This window comes from Artibeus jamaicensis, unplaced genomic scaffold (assembly GCF_021234435.1).
Source record: "Artibeus jamaicensis isolate MK-2021 breed Jamaican fruit bat unplaced genomic scaffold, CSHL_Jam_final contig_490, whole genome shotgun sequence".
Lineage (NCBI taxonomy): Eukaryota > Metazoa > Chordata > Mammalia > Chiroptera > Phyllostomidae > Artibeus > Artibeus jamaicensis.
In genome coordinates this window covers 2,127,010-2,148,064 of record NW_026521861.1, presented here as the reverse complement: position 1 = coordinate 2,148,064, position 21,055 = coordinate 2,127,010, and the positions used below count along the sequence as shown (strand labels likewise).

At 39.7% G+C, this 21,055-nt stretch overlaps 1 protein-coding gene across 11 annotated transcripts in view; it reads right to left on the bottom strand.

Annotated features, from left to right (window-relative positions):
- GBF1 (golgi brefeldin A resistant guanine nucleotide exchange factor 1) overlaps positions 1 to 21,055 on the bottom strand; it is a 125,086-nt gene that overhangs the window by 30,960 nt on the left and 73,071 nt on the right. For 10 of the 11 annotated variants that reach the window (XM_053668584.1, XM_037159437.2, XM_037159441.2 and 7 more), the window contains one exon: positions 2,083 to 2,214. In XM_053668584.1, the coding sequence (XP_053524559.1) occupies positions 2,083 to 2,214 (132 nt within the window). Of the gene's footprint in view, positions 1 to 2,082; positions 2,215 to 21,055 lie in introns of those variants that run through there. The other variant, XM_037159445.2, reaches the window with a different exon arrangement.

The following is a 21,055-nucleotide window of genomic DNA, read 5'->3' as shown; positions in this document are numbered from 1 at the left end:
GAGACACCCTAAACAAATTCAGAGATAAACAATAGACAAGATAAACTATTCAGGCTACAATGGGAAAAAATATTTGTATACTGTTACAGGCAATGGGTTAGTATCCCCACTGTGCAAAAAGCTCCTATAAACTGGTAAGAAAAACTCAGTAAAAAATAGGCAAAAGAGAAGAAATTCAAATGTTCAACCTCAAGGAAATCAAAACAACCAAATACCAGTTTTCACCCACCAAATTAACACAAATGAAGAACACTGATAGGATTCAGTGCCAGTGACAGTGTGGGGAGATGGAAACTCTCCAACATCACTGCTGGAGGTGTGAATGCTGTAATCTTTTGGGAAAGTAACCTGGTAGTATCTATGAAAATGTAGTAAGCACCTGACCTTTAAATCCAGAAATTTCAAGTGTAGGAATGTCATAGAAAAGGAAAATTAATAAATAGGATATATAAACAAGGACTTATTTCAACATTTATAATGGCTCAAAATAGGAAACAACCTGAAGAGTAAGTATTAGTCAATAAGATAACGATTGAATGAACTGTATTACATCTGTACTATGGAAATTATATGGCTACTGAAAAAAATTTGACTCAGGGGCTGAGAAAAAGAGAAAATGGCATATTATTGCTTAATTATTAGGGGTTTTTTTGGTGTAAAAAGTTTAGGAAATAGATGGTCCTGATGGTTGCACAACATTGTGAACGTAATTAATGCCACTTAATAATACACTTAAAATGATAAAAAAGGACACATTTGTACATTTTTAAGACAAAAAATATACAAATTTCCAATTGCAAAATGAATAGGTTCTGCGGATGTAATGTACAGTCTGGTTCACTATAGTTAACAATGTTGTATATTGTATTTGAAAGAAGCTAAGACATCTTAAAAGTTCTTGTCACAAGAAAAAAATTGTAATTATATGAGGTGATAAGTGTTAACTAAATTTATTGTGGCAATCATTTTCACAACATATGCATAAATCAAATCCTTATGTTGTATACCTTAAACTAATACAATGCTATATGTCAATTATCTTAATAAAACCAAGGGGGGGAAGAAATCAGATAGACAACTATATAATGCACATTTTTTTAAGTTAATACTATTAAGTAAAAAGAGATATGAAGCACATAATCCTACTTTATTTTTATTTATTTATTTTTTAAATTTTATTTATCTTTAGAGGGGAAGAGGAGAGAGGGAGAGAAATATCAATGTATGATTGCCTCTCATGGGTCCCCTGCTGGGACCTGGCCTGCAACCCAGGCATGTGCCCTGACTGGGAATTGAACCACAATCCTTTGGTTTGTAGGCCAGCACTCAATCCATAGAGTTACACAAGCCAGGGCTATTTTTATTTAAAAAAAAATGGTACTCTATATTTCTATAGATTTTTTAAAATTTATTTTTATTTTTAGAGAGAGGGAAAGGAAGGGAGAAAGAGGTGGAGAGAAACATCAATGTGTAGTTACCCCTTGTGTGACCCCCTACTGGGCACCTGGCCCACAACTCAGGCATGTGCCCTGACTGGGAAATGAATGGGCAACCTTTTGGTTCACAGGCCAGCACTCAATCCACTGAGCAACACCAGCCAGGGCTACTCTCTCTATATTTATACACACGTAGAGATAGGTATAGAAAGATTCAAACCAGTCTCTAAACATTATTTACCTAAAGAAGAAGTAGCATTGAGAAAGACAGAAAAAAGTCCATTAAATTTTCTTTTAGATACCCTTTATTATTTACCTTCTTTAAATAAGCACACATTACATTTTAAAAATAACTTTAAAAATAAACCAAAACAAACCAAACTGCCTATAGCACCCACCATATCCTTTACTCCCTCAAAAGCCTAAAGAAATCAAGAGTCCCAAGAAACCTCTCCTTCCTTCCCACCCCGCAAAACCTGAGTCAATTAGCATGATGAGTAATCAATACTCCTATTTTTCTTCTACAAGGAAGCAGATGACTGAGAAAATAACTTTCCAGTGTCACCAGCTCATTGCCTAAAGCCTGACCAGCTCAGGAAAGGCAGGAAATGAAGTGCTGCAGTCATCGAAAAGCCCGAGTTCTTACCTATGAGCGCATAGGACAGGAACTTGTTAACGGAGGTGAGCGCCAATCCAGTAATAGGGCCAGTGGTATCTTCAGAACGAATCACTTCCAGAAATGGACGAAGGAACACATTGGGCTCAACTTCTGAGAGTTCTGCAAGAAAAGAAACAGGAATGAATAGGCACCATCGACCGTAAAGCTAAACCCTAGAAAAAGGTCCTATCTGTCATGAGGCTCCAGTTCTTCGCTGCTGGATCAAACTTCCTCCCTCTGTTTTACCTTGAGTGAAATCAGACACTGTATCATTTAATTTGTAAAAATTTTAGTATGTAGCTCTAAAAGATTAAAAAGCTTAAGAAACCAGAGTATTATCATTATGGTTTAAAAATTATCAAGAAAATGACAGTGGACTTTATGTTATGTATATAATACGACAATTAAAAAAATAAGTTATTTAATATCATCAAATATTGCTGGGTCAATTTTTCATTGCTGAGTCCATTTCCACGTTCACCCTCCCTAGTGATAAGCAGGTAAACCTTATCTTGGGTACAGCCAATGTGGTCAAAGAGATTCCATGGTGAGCTGCCTATCTTTGTTTTCTGCTGTTATGATCCCAGTCACTTCTCTAAGAGACAGAGAATGTAGTGCCTCCCAGGAAGGTGACAGGTAATGCTGAAGTTTACAGAACCTTGCTAAAAAAACACAAACAAACAAACAAACAAACAAACAAACAAAAAACCTAAAAAGAACGAAATGCTGCACAGTACCTACCCAGGGAGGCGGTTTGTAATTTTAAGGTCCTAACCATCCTCCAGCTTCCTTTCTGTCTAGAGCAAGCAGAGGGCTAACTGCCCAGAGATGAAGGACAATACATAATCTTTATTTTACAGATAAGAAAAACAAGGCTCAGATAAAAATACATGATTGGCCCCAAATCACACAGCTCATAAAAAGCAGAGCTGGGATTTGAACTTAGTCTATACAGTCTATGGTTCCCAAACTTATAAAACCATTACATGTGTTCTACCTAATTATCAGCACATACTCCTGAATTTAGAAGGTCTACGTTATACTATACTGGACTTGCTCCCTACCCTACTTTGCCCATGGTTTAATTAGTTTTTCTAGAATATGCTGTGCTTTCCATCGTTCAGAGCCCAGCCTTTGGGAAAGGCTTCCCAAATAGGCCAGAAAGATTTAGGGACAAGATCAAGGCTGCTCACCTTTCGAGACAAAAGGAAGCTAGGTTTCCTAAGCACCTTCATTTTCATGTAAATACAGGGAGCTTCCCACTTAATTCCTAGTACCACTACCCCCTAGGTAAACATTCCCTGGGCCCGGCTGCATCTTAGATTAATGCTTTAATTAATTGGCAGGTTGAATAGCATTTTCCAAACTTGTCTGCACAGTGATCACATCAGCTGTATAAAACCTGCTTCTTATCCCCCACTACCCCCACCTAGAGCTGTACAATTTGCAGGGGAAAAAAAAAACAAAACAGAAAACCCTTTGTGTGTCAGGAGGTAGAGGATTGAGATGTAAAGAATAAAAATATTTGGAAAAACCAAAACTTATGAAATATTTTTATCTTAATAGTCTTAACATCTTAAATATTTTTTAAAAAGCACATTAAAACATTTGAAGTCATCTAGTGTTGCTGCTTTAGGAACACAACTGTATTACATACAATTTGATCTGTCATTCAAGAAATGGTCACACAAAGGGTAGACCCCAAAACCCACAATTTATTTTTAAAAATTGTGTGTTTATTCTTACATGTTCCACACTTCAGTCACCTTCAAAGTACTTGCCATTTGATACAATACACCTGTTAAGACATTTTTTCTACCACTCAAAACAGTTTTTGAACTCATTGATTTTGATGCCTTTCAATGCTTCTGCCACTTTTTGTTTCACCTCTTCCACATTTGCAAGACATTTCCCTTTGAGGACATTTTTCATCTGGGGAAAAAAAGAAAACAAGTTGCTCAGGGAGAGATTGGGTGAAATGGCAGGGGGTCATGCCACTTTCAGTCAAAAACCACTGAACACTCAGCACGGTGTGGGCAGGTGCACTGGCAAATCCTCCATTATGAAATGGGCAAGTATGCTGAAAAGAGTCTTATAAAAAATCACTGAGACCGAAAGCAGCTTCTCACAACAATGCCAGCTGGTACACTGATACAGATGGGTTCCTGGAACACTCACCTAGCAGGGGAAGCCTCTATGTAATACAGGGGGCCCGGATGCCAGAAGATAATTCCAGGTTTTTGGGGGGAGTCCCACCAGTATTTGGTATATTTGAGATATAAAAGTCTACATGGAAAAAAAATTAACTGAGAGGTAGGAAAGGGTACAGATCTTCTGACCTTTCATACAATTGCTATTACTATGTTTGTATCATGTCTTCTTTCATGTTGAGAGATGAGGGCAATTTTATAGGCATGGCTTAATACTTTCAGTCAGTGTATTCTGCCTTTTTAATGAAAAAAAATTTTAACTGCCTCTTTTGGTATAGAGAGGTAAATAAATTTTAACACATACATAGACCCCTGTAACCTCTGTGGCCATCAGGATACAGAACAGTTTCATCGCTCCAGAAAACCCCTTCTATTATCCCTTAGTCAGTCATGCCCACCTAAACTGTCAACCACTGCCCATAGTTTTATCAAGAAGGTCATAAAAGACTTCTGGCCAAGATGGAGGTGTAGGTGGAAACACTGTACCTCCTCGCACAACCAAGTTTAAAGACAACAAAGTTTTAGTAACAAATATGCAGCCAAAACACAGAAATGGAACTGTACGGAAGTCTGACAACAATGAACTGTTCATCCAGACCAGTAAGAGAGGCGGAGTCAGTGGTGGAGCAGGGTCGGGCAGGAAAGATCAGCCTGACTGACCCAGGAGCTCAGGAGCTCAGGAGCACAGGAGCACAGGCGGCAGTTGGCGGACCCCAGGCATGGGGTGGCAACAGGTGGACCCGGTGAGAGTGCAAGGCGGCTGGCTAACCACAATCACACATTTGTGCACAGATGAACCAAGCAAAGGAGCGAGCAGTGAGACAGACTGCTCAGGCCAGGGCCCCAGCTATGGGAATTAGAGCCTGAAAGCACCAATTAGAAAGACTTTTGGGGTCCAGGTGCCGGGAGAAGCTCCCAGGCTCACAGAGTTCATTGGAGAGACCCACAGAATCCTGGAGGGTGCGCAGGCCCACATACCTGGGAACCAGTGCCAGAAGGGCCCAATTTGCTTGTGGGAAGCGGCAGAGGGGACAGAAATCTGAGAGAGAGCGGAATAAATGCCAGTGCTCCACTCTGACCCTGCCCCCACATACAGCGTCACAATCCAGCAACATGGGTTGCCCCGCCATGGTGAACACCTAAAGCTCTGCCCCTTGTACATAACAGGTGTGAATAGACCAAAACATTATGACTCAAGAACAGCTCAAAGCCCCAGAGCCAATAAATCTATTCGACCAAGAGATAGCTAACCTTTCAGATGCACAGTTCAAAACACTGGTGATCAGGATGCTCACAGAAAATTAGAGGACCGAATGAAGGCTAAACTAATTGAAATGAATGGAAATGCATAGGAAACCAATAGTGATGGAAAGGAAACTAGGACTCAAATCAATGGAGTGGATCAGAAGGAAGAAAAAAAATGACCAAACAGAAAAGAATGAAGAAACAAGAATTCAAAAATATGAGGAGAGGCTTAGGAACCTCCAGGACACCTTTAAACGTTCCAACATCCAAATTACAGGGGTACCAGAAGGGGAAGAGGAACAGCCACAAGTAGAAAACTTGTTTGAGCAAATAATAAAGGAGAACTTCCCCAATCTGGCAAAGGAAATAGACTTCCAGGAAATCCAGGAAGCTCAGAGAGTCCCAAAGAAGTTGGACCCAAGAAGGAACACACCAAGGCACATCATCATTACATTACCCAAGATTAAAATGAAGGAGAGAATCCTAGAAGCAGCAAGAGATAAGGGGACAGTCACCTACAAAGGAGTTCCCATCAGACTGTCAGCAGATTTCTCAAAAGAGACCTTGCACGCAAGAAGGGGATAGAAAGAAGTATTCCAAGTCATGAAATCCAAAGACCTACATCCAAGATTGCTCTATCCAGCAAAGCTTTCATTTAGAATGGAAGGGCAGATAAAGTACTTCTCAGATAAGGTCAAGTTCAAAGAGTTCATCATCACCAAGCCCTTATTATATGAAATGTTAAAGGAACTTAACTAAGAAAAAGAAGATTTAAAAAAATGAACTGTGAAAGGACAGCAAACTCACAGTTATTAACAACCACACCTAAAACAAAAGCAAACTAAGCAGACAGCTAGATCAGGAGTGGAGCCACAGAAATGGAGATCGCATGGAGGGATAGCAACAGGGGAGTGGGAGGAGGAGAAGGGGGGAGAAGGTACAGAGAATAAGTAGCATAGATGGTAGGTAGAAAATAGACAAGGGGAGGGCAAGAATAGTATAGGAAATAGAATCTAAAGAACTTGTGACACATGAACATAAAGGAAAGGGGGGGAATGGTGGGGGAGGGGTGTGCAGGCTGGAGGGGAATGAAGGGGGGGAACAGGACAACTGTAATGGCATAATCAATAAAATATATTTTAAAAAATGAATTTAAAAAAAGAAATTATTCCAAAAAAAATTTAAACAAAAGATTTTTTTCCTGAAAGTTTGCGTCAGAAACATAGCTGTACATTACACACAGCAAAATACAGTATTTTTGATGAAGTTCAGCATATGAGTCTTTTTCTTTTGTGCATTGTGCTTTTGGTATCTAAATACTCTTTGTCCAACCCCAGGTGAGAGACTTTTCTGGGTTTTTTTTTCCCCTAAAAGGTATACAGATTTATGCTTTTCATTTATATCTATGATCTACTCTACTTTGAGTTAATTTTTATATAATGTGTGAAGTTTAATTCAAGGGGTTTTTTTGCATGTGGATGTCCAATTTTTCCAATGCCATTTATTGAATAAAATGATTCTTTCTCAATTGAGTTCTCTGCACCTTTGTCAAAAATTAGTTGGCTACATTTGTGTGAGTCTATTCCTGGGTTCTCTATTCTGTTCCATTGATCTTTATGTCTAACTCTGTAATATCATCACACTGTCTTGATTACTATAGCTATATTCCTTCTTTCTTTTAAAAATTTTTAATTTTAGGAAGTAAGAGGAAGGGCAAAAGAGAGAGAAACATTGATTTGTTGTTCCACTATTGATGCATTCTTCTACATTGGTCAATTCTTGTATGTGCCCTGACTGGGGAACAAATCTGTAACCTTGGTGTATTGAGATGATGACGTAACCAACTGAACTACCTGGCCAGGGCTATAGAGCTTTATTCTACTTCTTAAAATCAGGTAGTACGATTACTCCAACTTTATTCCTCTTTTTAAAAAAATACTGTTTTCTATATCCTTTCCCTTTCCCTTTCAATTTTATGATAAACTTGTTTATATTTATAATAAATATTGTTGATCATTTGAAAGGAATTGCATTGAGTATACGGATAAGCTTGGGGAGGATGACATCTTTCTTATGCTGTGCCTACCAATTCATGCATGGTATGTCTACATTTATTTAAATCTTGATTTCTTGACCAGTGTGGGCAATGCAGTTGCCCTGTGACTTCTGGCTTTTATGTATTTTAGCAGTCAAAGATTCCAACTACCTAATTTGACAGATGAGCTTGGGTATCATCTGGCTGGCTAGTAGCAGAGTGAGACTGATGATCCCTTGTTCATTGACTGGATTGTATACTGTGTGAGGGTCACATCAGAGCCTCCAGAGAGTTCTCCATGGGACTTTCTCCAAGTCTCTGTATGATATCACTCCTGCTTCTTCAAGCCTCTTGACAACATATTGAGCTCTTTCATCTTAAAGAGTAGATTAGCAAATCAAACCTACCAATGTATAAGAATAATAATAAAGGTCTGTCCAGAAGGTATCCAGTCATGTAATATGAAAAAATAGAGACATTTACTGAAGAAGATACAAGATATGAGAAACACTGTAGATAGGATAATGATGCCTCAGTTCCTTTCAAAGTAGGTACCTTGGGACCTCACACAGTTCACCAGGCATCCCTTCCATTGTTCAAAACAATCTACAAAATCCTTTGTTGGAATTGCCATCAGCTGCTCTGTCGTATTTTCCTGAATCTTATCTATGGTCTGAAATCTCTTCCCTTTCAAAGGTGATTATAGTTTTGGGAAAAGCCAGAAGTTGCAGGGTGCCAAATCTGGGCTGTAGGGGGCTGAGTCACTTGGGTGATTTGATGTTTCACAAAAAAACTGCACGAGACATGATGCATGAACGCATTTTGGTGAAGCTACCAATCACCAGTTGTCCATAGCTGTGGCTGTTTTCATTGAATTGCATCTCATTAACCAATGAGAACATTGAGGTAGTACTCCTTATTAACTGTTTAGCCTGGAGGGACGTACTCGTGATAGGCAACACCTTCCCAATAAAAAAACACAGTTATTATAGTCTTAACCTTCCCACAACTTTGCCACGCCTTCTTCTGGCATGGAGAACTAGGCAACTTCCAATGGGACACCTGGGCCTTTGTTTCTGGATCATAACCATAGACCCATGATTCATCTTTATGACTTTCTTGAGGAAATCTGGTTCACTGGTAGTGGTTTGGGTCAAGTCATTAATAATTGCAGCATGATGTTTCTTCTGCTCTGGTAGCAGAAGCCATGGAATGAATTTTGCCAACATATGTTTCATGACGAGATCCTGTGTCAAAATCTCAGACACAGTAGTTTTTGGAATCCCCAGATCAGCTTCTAGTTCTCGCACTGTCAGTTGCCAATCTTTGTTGATTGCAGCCTGTACACGTTCAACATTCTTAGATGTTCTGCTTGTTGCAGGCCTTTCAGAATGTGGATCACTTTCAACAGATTCTCAACCATCTTTGAAGGTTTGTGCCACACTTTCATTTGTGCTCCACTCATCACATTGTCCCCAAAAGCCTTCTGAATCATTTGAACAGTTTCAGTGGAGGAATGTTCAAGCTTAATGCAAAATTCAATGCAGATTTGTTGTTCTACTTGCTCAGTCATTTTGAATGTGACAGCCACACAGTACACATGCTCACTCAATGGTGTCTATCACCCCCACTGACTAGGGCAGTAAAGTTGTCATTGTTCACACATGTGCATTCCAGTGCACTCTCCTTGGCTGCCAGGTTACACTGATGTCTTATTGTATTAACAATGGCTGGAGTTTTTCTAGACAGACCTGGTATACTATGTGCCAGGTCCTGTACTCAGAAACTATATACATTATCTCATTTGATGCATATAAAATATGTAGTACATGAAATACATGTGCAATAAATATAACTAAGACATTACTCTTCTAGTTTTGTAGCTCTAGAATTCTGGTCCAATGTTCTTAGTAAGGTACTATAAGGTTCTTAAGATTTAAATAAATATCAAAAACTTCAAAGGTGAGTCTCCTATCTTTGATTACTTAAACCTTAAAAGGGATACAAGTTAAAGATGTTATTTATATATGGAACAATTTAAAATAGGTCTTTAAATTTCTGAGGGTTTCAGCTTTATCCAAGGTATACATAAAAGTTGTCAGAGAAAGTAATAGGGTTCCATTCTAAAATCAATGATTGAATATTCATCCTCCTTTTAGAAGAGATAGAAATAATAATAATAGCAGCTACCATTTATTACCTTGTACCATGCTATGTGCTGAGCATTTAATACACTTTCTCTCTTCATAATTATCCCCATTTTGAAGATGAAAATGAGACTTAGAAAGGATAAGTAGATCTGCCCACTAACTAAGATCATATAACTAACAAGTGGTGAAAATGGGAATCAAATCTAGATTCATCTGACTCCTGTTTTCTTAGCCATTCAACTCCGCTGCTTCCTAAAACCAGAACAGAAAAGTTTCTGGTTTCCACCTCCAGGCTTGGCCTGCCTGGGGCTGAGATTCAATTGTCTTGATCTTCTTCAGAAGAGTGAGAAGAGCTACCTGAGTTTTTCAGGGGAAAGGTGCCGTGATGCTGCTCACAGTAAGGAGGGTGAGTAATTTTACAACCAAGGAGACATCTGACACCACTGCCGAGCAGTCAAAACTCCCACCCTGGAAGGCTGGCAACCTCAAGGCACAAACAGGGCAGTACACACAGAGTGCAGATCAGTTAGAGGGGTGCTCTGAAGGTGATTGGTTCATGTTCTAAGATGGGAAGAAGAAAACAAATGGGTACAAAAAAAGGTAAATAAACTCCTCACTGAAGAAAGAACACTTGAGATCCTTTTAGTACTAGGCCGCCTGCTTCTAAAATCAAATCCAGGTCCAAGTTCTGACTAGTCAATGACAAATAAGAACAAGTACAAGAATTACTAAACCGTTTTCTGAATTAGCTCGTAGTCTACTTCAACACAAAGCAAAGTGAAAGCCCTTTAGAGATGTCTTGGTGGTGTTCTGCTCAACACCAAGGAGCAGGGAGCTCAACTCTTTATATTATTATAACTCCCTATATTATTACTACATTAAAACAGAGAAGTCTCAGTTTGGCCCAATGTCAGTTTGAGGATCTGCAGACATCCCTCAAGTCTTCTGTCTTCTCAGATGATGAGGTGACCTGTCCAGAAGTGGATGAATCCTGACACTGTTTTCTCTTTTCATGTCAGAAATGCCACCCACTCCAATATGTCAAAGGCCTCATTATGTGGCATCAAGTACTGCCCTTAGACAAAAGGAAACACTTTCTTCTTAGCCTACAGCGGGGCAGGCACCATCCTCCCAGGAGGCCTATGTTCTCCAGCCTGTAGCAACCTTTTCTCATTTGGCCAGCATTGGGCTGGCACATTCCTGGGCCAAAATGCACACATAAGCTGCTTTCCCTTGTAGTGAGGCTCTTCACTCCTGAGTGACTCTTATCAAGGGTGGTTGGGCATTCTCAATTGGATTATGCTGACAAGGAAAAAGGCCTGTGGTATATTATTTCAACACCATTTGGCTCCAGAAATGCCTATCTCAACCCTTTCGCTCTCAGAGCCTACTTCTCCATTCTTGCTTTCTAGACTATAAAGGGTCATCAGTCTGCTCCCAAGCTAGCTCTTGCAAATACTGGCTCGTGTTTCTGAAGACAAAATATGATCATTCACAAGGTGTCATGTATAACAGACTAATAAATCAGAGCATGATAAGAACAGAAGCCTAGCTCCTTTGTACCCTTCTTGACATCTCTGTATCCAGAGACACAGGACAAAATTATTTGAGCACAAAAAGCTTTTTGGTTTTTGGCTTTTCTGTATATGCCTCCACATTCCATTTAGAAGAAAGTGTTAGGTCCTCATGTTCTACTTTTATGATATGCTATATCCAGGAATATCTCTTATAAAAGTAAAAGTAAGATAAAGAACTATCCCCACAGGGAATTTCTGAGATACTATAAGTTTGGTAGGAAGAAGCTATACACTTTTTGGTCACTGGAGGACATCATGAGTAGTGGTCCAAAGGATGAACAAAACTATTTATTGGTGAAGCCAGAAGCCTCTAGAATATCTGCCACACCTTTCATACCTTTATTTCTAGACCTTGAATGGTCAGGTGGGGATTTAGGATTGATTTCAGGAACTGACTTAAGAGGAAACTGCCAAAGAGTATCTTTCAGAGAAATGTTATTAGTTAATGAAGCCTTAAGGGTCAAACACAGACAAGCCTTTGCAATCCTCTTATATAACTTTATTTCATTGTTTTTATAATGAAATAAAGAAATGCACTGGGCCCAGTCTTGGTCTGTCACCAATTATGTGACCTTGAGCAAAACGCATCACTTCTCTGGGCCAGTTTCCTCATCTATAGGGATTTCCTGGGGAAGATGATGGTGATGGTAGTTTAATTCTTTTATTAAGATTCTACTTATTTATTTTTTAGAGAAAGGGGAGGGGAGGGAGAAGGAGAACGAAAGAAATATCAATCAGTTGCCTATCTCAGGCCCTCAACCAGGGATGTGGTCTTCAACCCAGGCATGTGCCCTGACTGGGAATTGAACCAGGGATCTTTCAGTTTGCAGGCCAGTGCTCAATCCACTGAGGCACACCAGCCAGATCTAATTAAATTCTTTAAGGTTCCCTTAGATCCCTAAAACTTACTGTAAGTGCAAATTACAGTTTGGAAGTAAAGGTCCATGAATGCAGTCTGTTATAAAGGTAGCCTGGGGGAAAAGCAACCCAATTTGTTTGTCTAAGCTCTTGACAGTGGATCCTCTTATTTTCAGCTGTCACCCAACGATTTCCCGGATCTATTTTCTTTTGTCAAATACATGCTGAACTTCTCTCTCAGGTGCCTTTAGAGAAGGGAGGGGGAGATTATCTCTGATATTATGACCCATTAAGAGACAAAGCACTACAGTGGCTTAATCACCACAACATCCAGGCACAAGATGGGTGGGTGGGTCCTCCTAGAGCCAGCAGTAGATGATAATGGTATCAACCACATTATATTAAGAAAAACAAACTACTTCTAACACTTGGTCCTTTAAAAACTCTAAAATGAAGCATTCATTTTTCAGACTGATCTATCTCCTTCTAATACCAACCCAACCTCCTTTTTATAAATTAAAAAAATAGTTTAATATTCTCTCTGATTAAATATGAGCAATCCCTGTACTTATACAACTTGGGGTTTTATAGAAAGTCTGAAAATCCCAATGATTAGAAATCACAATTTCAAACTTGCCCCTGAATTATCTTTGATAAGCAATTTATAGAAAGGTCATGTTCACGAGGTCCTAATCTAAGCCAGGGATGACAGAAGAACTCCTCCCTCCCTAGATATATAGGCCAAAAATGTTCAAGACAACCAACAAAAAAAAGGGTATCTGGCATTTACATATGCTTTCTGGCTCAAACACTTTGCCACATCACCTCTCCTTAGTGAGAAATAGGAGGGTTTTTCTTCTCTGGGATTGAAATCCCTGAAAGCATATAATAGTCAACAGCAGGCTGCTTTCAGTAAATCTCTGCTCCTGAATTCCTCACTTTCACCATCTCCTTCTCATTGAGTAGGTCCACTCTGCTCTGCCTGAAGTCAGATTTACCCTTTACTTTCAGAATATAAGACAGGCACTTAAAAGCAGCACACACGTGAAAAAAATTAGTTTGTTTTATGACTTTTTCCAATATGATGCATGAATCCTGACTGGAATCAAAAACAGCTTCCCAACTTTGGCATTCCTGCTAAACAGCCAGTGTGGCTTGCTGTTAGGAGCAGCTGTCCACCACCCTTACCACCCTTACAAGAATCCTACTCCACTGCCCAGAACAAAAAACCCTTAATTTGTCTCAGATATCAGCAACAGCTACATAGATTATTAAGCATAATTATTATACACAGATAATTTCATCTTCCCAAATAACCCTGAGAAATATTACTGTTTTCATTTTACAGATAAGGAAACCAAAGCTCTAAAAGATTAAATGACCTGCCCAGACTATACAGTAAGTGGGAGAGGTAGAATTTAAACCCAGGTCTGTTTGGATTCTAAACACTGCATTATGTTCTTAAATATTATGCCATGCTATTGCTACAAGTTTACTACTAGGTATCTTAACTTCATTACTTGGATAGAAAAAGGAAAAGAAAAGAAGAGAAAATCTCAACTATCCTAGAACTGAAGTTTCTTCTGTACCATCCCTCCTCCTAACCAATGACTAAATACTGCTTTTGAGCTTAGTACTGCCATATAAATTAAGCATCGAGTTTGCCCAAGTTCCCTCCTAACCCAAGAGGAAGATAGAGGCCCCTTTAACAAGGCCAGCAGGATTAAACGAGGCCCACAGAGACTGACCTCAAACATATCACAGAGGCTCAAGGACAGACTGATCCATGTGTCTTACTGAGAGCACAAGTTTGATGCCTATCAACTCTAAACACTAGTTCACTTCCTTCTAGAGGAAATAGGCACATATTGAGAAGAAAGCAATTAGATAGTAATATACAGGCAAACCAGAGCTCCTTTGGTTCTTTACTCTGCCTTGCCATTTTCTACATGCATTGTATGAGATGAAGCCCAAACTTAAGCAGGCAATTTGAAAGTCCAGGAAAAATGAAAAACTTCTGTTCCGGCCCTGGCTGGTGTAGCTCAGTGGATTGAGCACAGACTGTGAACCAAAGGGTCTTGGTTTGATTCCCAGTCAGGGCACATGTTTGGATTGCAGGCCAGGTCCCCAGCAGGGGGTGCACAAGAGGCAACCACACACTGATGTTTCTCTCTCTCCTTCCCTTCCCCTCTCCTCTGTCTAAAAAATAAATAAACTCTTAAAAACAAACAAGCAAAAATTTCTGTTCCTATACTTCAAAACAAAAAAACACACTCCAGCTTTATGCATTCATTACACCTGGAACACTTTTCTAAAACAACTTACTTATTTTTAGAGAGAAGGGAAAGGAGGGAGGGAGAAAGAAAGGGAGAGAAACATTGATTGGTTGCCTTTTGCATGCCACCAACCAATGCCTGGCCCACAACCCAGGCATGTGCCCTGACTGGAAATTGAACTGGCAACCTTTTGGTTCATAGGAAGATGCCCAACCCACTGAACCATACTAGCCAGGGCTGGAACAACTTTTTCAATGCAAATTCCTCTTTTACAGTCTAGTACAAAACCTCCTTGCTCAACAATAGCAAGAAGAGATGACCATTATAGTTTTATTATCAATTACTACCCTGTCATGTCTCCTGTAAGGGCCCTGAAGGAAAGTAAGAGGAAATTAAAAAAGGGCTAAATTCTGAACTGACATTAGCAAAATCTACAGATGATGGAAAAGACTAAAGGGTCAATAGCCAAAGCTTCTAGAGAAGAATCCAAGAATCCCTAAAGAATATCAATTATGGGACTGGTAGGCAACCTCCCTGTCCCTTAAGTGTACAGAATTCTACTTATTCACCTCTCTCCAAGAGCTGCAAATGGTTTCTACGGAAGTAAATTCTTAGTGACACTAAGACTGTGGAATCTTATTTTGCCTCAACCAGCCCTTACACTAACCAGCTCAAGAACTTTATAATAAAGGACATTTCCCATTTTACTTTACTGACGGGAAAACAAAAGCATCAGAAATGTAACCCGTAAGGACCAGAACCAATACCACAATCACTTGCCTCTAAAGATATGCCTGTGAGCTGAAGAAGGAACAAATTTGGTTTGAAAGGTGCCCAGAGAACCTTCAAGACAGCTAAATCTGGAGAAGCAATCTTGAAAGGGTTGAGAAACAACTTCAGAAAATGTGGGACAGCCCTGGCCAGTGTGGCTCCATTGGTTGGAGTATTGTCCTATAAACTGAAAGGTTGCAGGTTCCATTCCAGGTCAGAGCACATGCCTAGGTGGGGGTTTGGTCCCTGGTTGGGGTGCCTACGAGAGGCAAACAATCAATGCTTTTCTCCCTCTCTTTCTCCCTCCCTTACCCTCTCTCTAAAAATCAATAAGCATGTCTTCGGGTGAGGATAACAACAACAACAAAACCATGGACCCCGGCTGGTGTGGCTCAGTGGACTGACAGCTGGCCTGTAAACTGAAAAGTCGCCGGTTCCATTCCTAGGCAGGGGCACATGCCTGGGTTGCAGGCCAGGTCCTCAGTTGAGGGTGTGTGAGAGACAACCAATAGATGTTTCTCCCAACACCTGTTCCCAACAATATCTTTCTCTCCCTGTCTCTCATTTTATTCGAACTGCACACAATACAAAAGCTGCATTGCTCTGGTAAAGTTGCATTACAGCCCAGGATGTACCAGTTAATGTTTTTTATAGCCCTCATGCCTCCCTGTGATGGATAGCCATTTTCTAATGAAATACTTTGTACTTAATCAACTTACAAATAATGAGGCCTTGGCTGGTGTAGCTCAGTGGATTGAGCGCGGGCCTGCGAACCAAAGGATGGCGGCGGTTTGATTCCCAATCAGGGCACATGCCTGGGTTGCAGGCCAGTTCCCAGCAGGGGACCCACGAGAGGCAACCATACATTGATATTTCTCTCCCTCTCTCCTTCCCTTCCCCTCTAAAGATAACTAAATAAAATCTTTAAAAAAAATAATGAGTACTAGATTAAATGGCATTAAAAACAAACCCAAATTCAGAGAGACCCAGAAAGAAACAAGGGACAAGAACAAGGATGATTCTTGGAAAGAAAGGAAGAACCCAAGACAGAATCCTTTGTAATTCCTTCATTCCTAAAGAAGGTACAGTCCTAAAGAGAATTTGTATCTAAAAAGGTACTGATATCAATATATGGTGTTGGAACAATTGCACACTTGTACGTTAAAAAAAAAAAAGAGAACCTTGCTCTAAGCCTCATACATTATACAGATATTAATTCAAGCCCTGCCCGGGTGGCTGAGTTGGTTGGAGCATCACCCCCTACACCAAAGTCACGGGTTCGATTCCCAGTCAAGGCACATAACTAGATTTCAAGTTTGATCCCTGGTTGGGGTATGTATGGGAGGCAATCAATTAATGTTTCTCTCTCAAAAATCAATTTAAGCCCTGCCTGGTGTGGCTCAGCAGATTGAGTGCCAGACTAGGAAGCAGGAGGTCACTGGTTCAATTCCCAGTCAGTGCATATGCCTAGGTTGCAGGCCAGGTCCCCAGTAGGGGGTGAGAGAGAGGCAACCACACGATGTTTCCCTCTCTTTCTCCCTTCCTCTCTCTAAAATAAATAAATAAATGTTTTAAAAAAATTTTTAAAAAGATATCCTTGGGTGAGGATTAAAGAAGAAGGATGAAAGAGGAAGAAGAAGAAAGAGGAGGAGGAGAAGAAAAAAACAGGACAAATCTCTGTGACCTGGAATTGGGCAAAGAATACTTAGATACTGAAAACATAATGCACAAAAGAAAAAATTGATACACTGGACTTCATCAAAAGTAAAAGTGTCTGCTCTGTGAATGATACTGACTCTTAAGAAATTGAAAAGACAAGCTATAGACTGGGAGCAATATTTGTAAACAATTGTATTGTCACTAAAAAACTTGAATCCAGAACAGATAAAGAAGTCTCTAAACTCAACAGTAAGGAAACAATTCAGTTAAAAATGGACAAAAGACTTGAACAGACACATCACCAAAAAAGATTCATGAATAGCAAATAAGCACATAAAAAAGATGCTTGATGTTACTAGCTATTAGAGAAATGCAAATTTAAACCACATAGAGCTACCAGTGTTTTTTACACAAAAACCTGTACACCAATGTTTATAGCAGCTCTATTCATAGTTACCCCAAACTGACAAAGCCAAATGTCCTTCAGCTAGTGAATGGATAAACAAACTGTGGTACATACATGCAAAAAAATACTACCTAGCAATAAAAACAGAACTACTGATCTATGCAACAGTTTAGACAAAATCTTTAAGTCATCATGCTGAATGAAAGAAGAAAGTCTCAAAAGGTTGCATACTGTATAATTCCATTTATTTGACTTTCTTGATGAAACTACGGTGATGGAGCAGTAGTTGACAGAAGTTAGGGACGGGATGGGCGTGACTGACTATAGAAGGAGTTTTCTGGGGCAATGAAACTGTTCTGTATCCTGACTTCCACAGTGGTTACAGAGACCTATGTATGTGTTAAAATTCATAGAGCTGTATTTTTTACTATATGATAATTTTTAAAAAGAAGTATTGAAAGAATATTAATCTACAAATCTCAGCTTATTCATACCAAGAAAAGCACCCACATAATGCAGTATAAAACTAGGCCCTGTCTTCCAAGATAGAGGTCTGAAGATAACCAGATTAGGTTTAAGGGAATGGCCACCTGCAAAGTAGACCTGAATTCAGAAACACACTTACCCCTCGAGACTTTGTAGAAAGGTTAGACTGGCATGGGGAGCCCATTTCTTCTCTTCCTGGGCTCTTCTAACCATTATTAGAAAAGATTTTGAATTGGAACCTAGCCTTTTGAAACCTTCAGTTGAAGCAGCCATGTAAAGACAGATCACATTTCTATCAATTTCAACCCCACTGAGCATAGTTAAAGAAACTACTGTTTTGATATAGTTTGGCTTTCAGAGCTCACACCCTAACCTTCAGTATCTTGCTTTAACCTCTGGCCCATCAGAATTAGTTCTCCAAGGCCTAAGTAAGACAGAGGCTTTAAAAATATAGAGAAAGAATTTACCAGGGAATAATTTATCTCCCATAATATTTGACACACAGAATACCAAATCCTACCTGGCTAAAGCTCTTGGTGATATTAACATTGCTAAGAGAAGTGCTGACCTCTACTACATACAACTTCAAGGATACAGGGGGTAAGAAGCAAGAGTGGTGAAGGGCTTTCATCTGGCACACAGACTAACTGTTCCATGCTCAAAAGGCATTTGCGCCACAAAAGCTCCTCTCCTAGATGAAGATGTTCATTTACTTGCTTCAAATGTACCAAGTCATAATATATACACTATTATGCAGCCATGTACTGCAAAAACCCCTAATCCAGTCTCCATTAGATTAGGTCTGAATTCTGCTGGCTAAGTCCCAGCCTCTCAGGGGGCTAGCATCAAATAGGGAGGCTGGAGTAGGGTTTCAAACACCTGTTTCAGCTTTTTAAGTGTCCGCTTCAAGCCACTGTGCTCTGGCAGCAGGGATCCTGATGATGTAGGTTCTCTTCCCCTGCCAAATCCTCAACTTAAAGAGCCTAGCCCCTAAGGGAAGGAAAAGATAGACTGTGAAGTACAGCCACTTTGAAGAGCTGTTTCTTTTAAAGTTAAACATACATCTACCCTGTGACCAGCAATTTTACTCTTAAGTATTTATCCAAGAGCGACTAAAACATATGTTCACAAAAAGACTTGTATAGAAAGGTTTAGAGCAGCCTATTCATAACAGACAAAAACTGGAAACAATCCAAATGTCCTTCAATAACAGAATGAGTAAATTCTCTTACCTTTTATCCATACAATTGAATAGTACTCAGTAACACAAAACAAAAGAAATAGTAATACATGCAACAACATGGATAAATTACAAAAAACATGCTAAAGTGAAAAGAAGCTAGATACAAATCCTCTATGATTCCACTTACATGAAATCCAAAAACAAAACTAATCTATCATAATAGAACACAAAAGTGGTAAAGGGGGAAAACTTTCTGAGGTGATAAAAATATTTTTTATCTTTTTTTAAAGGTGCTTATATGTATTTATACAATTATCAACATTTAGCAACTGAACATCTGAAGTCTGTGAATTTTATTTTGTGTTAACTAAACCTCAATTTTTAAAAAAGAGAGAGCTGGGACTTGGGGTGAGCCTCCCCTACTTGGCATTATTTGGAGAATTAAGTTATAGAACAGAAGAAACCAATTTGCTTCCCAACTCACCATTCTGGGAGCAGAGGCTCAATAGACAGCTAAGCTGCCACTTCAGTGCCCCCTGGGCAACCTTTGGGGAAAGAAGAGATTTTTAGGTGGTAACTGATATATTCTCAATGGAGCCCTACTGTTCCCCAAAGGAGTGTCAATGAAATGTCTTCCACAGTGTTCACTTCCCCATTGCTAAAAGTGTAATCAGGGCTCCAATTAAGAAGAAAGTTTACATATAACAAAAGGCTCTCAGGACTTAAGTCAGACAGTATTCCAAAAATTAAATTATAACTGTAACAACAGCCAATTCAGAGCTCTAGTTCCAGAACTGCCACTGCTGCCACGAGGCCTTGAACAAGACATGAGACCTCCACAAGTCACAGTTCTTCCTCTATAAAATGGACAAAATGACATCTATGTTTCATTTTAGCTTCACCACTGTATGATTTTATATCACTTACAAGTTCATATGGCCTCCAGGATCCAAGGAGGAAGACAAGCCTTGTAACCCTTCTCAGCATTATTACGGAGACTCATGCTTTAGCTTAACGAGGACCCCCGAGTGGTGCTGCATACCATGTGAAACGATCTCTTCCCTCTAACACACTTGCAGAATTAGATTAAGGGAGAAAAGCAATAAATCTAAGATGTGAGAAGCTGTTTACATCACAAACCCAAGGTGGCTAAGGATAAAAGAAGAGTAAATATCCATAAAGTCCAGTGGGAAGATTAGAGAAGAAAACAAATGTGTATCAAATGCCTTACTATGTGTAGGTATGCACTTTATTAGGCACTTTGAACACATCATCTCATTTCATCTTCACAAGGCCCTTCATAAGACAAGTTTTTATCTCCACTTATAGATGAAAAAATGGAGGTTCAAATAGTTCAAGTAACTGCCCAAGCCCATCCAATGGAAGACATGGGATTTGAACCCACGTCCATTCAGGTCTAAAGTTATGCTTTTTCCACAATAATTTGGCAGGAAGTAAGTTGGAGATCTTAAATCTCCGAAGGGATCCTGTGAAATCCTAGCATTGTCTTCTTGCAAGTAACCCATTTCATATATATTGACAGCCTTTGGCACTACACAGAAGAAAGGGTTAAACCTACAGTTAAGAAGAGGAAATTCCCTGGAAAATCGAAACACATGCTGTGGCTCTGACTAAATTTCACACTCGTTCTGTTAAGCAACATCCATAGTGTGTGAGAAAAGATTCTTTCCCCCTCCGGTACCCTGCCCCCCCATCCTTTATGCATTCCATCACCTGCTGCCTTCCTTCAGACTAAGCTGATGGGGAGAAGGGCAGGATGACTGACTATACATCTTTGCTTGGTACATATTTAAGCCAGAGGTTAATAAACACAGGGCAGGAAGAAGTATTATGTGGAAAAAGAAAAGGAACAACACTTTCTTATTTCTACTTGGACCAGCATAGGAGAGAATACTTTGACGAACCACAATGGAAGGGACTGGACTTCTGCTGGGGAGGAAGGGGAAGGCTGTCCTTCCTGGAGAGTAGGCAGAGTTCAGAACAAAGCCAATTTACAATTACCTCTTGTCTGGTATTTCGTGCTCAAGTGAACTCTGTATTTCTGTCCAGGACAACAAATTGGAAGGTGGAAACATTAGGGTCTA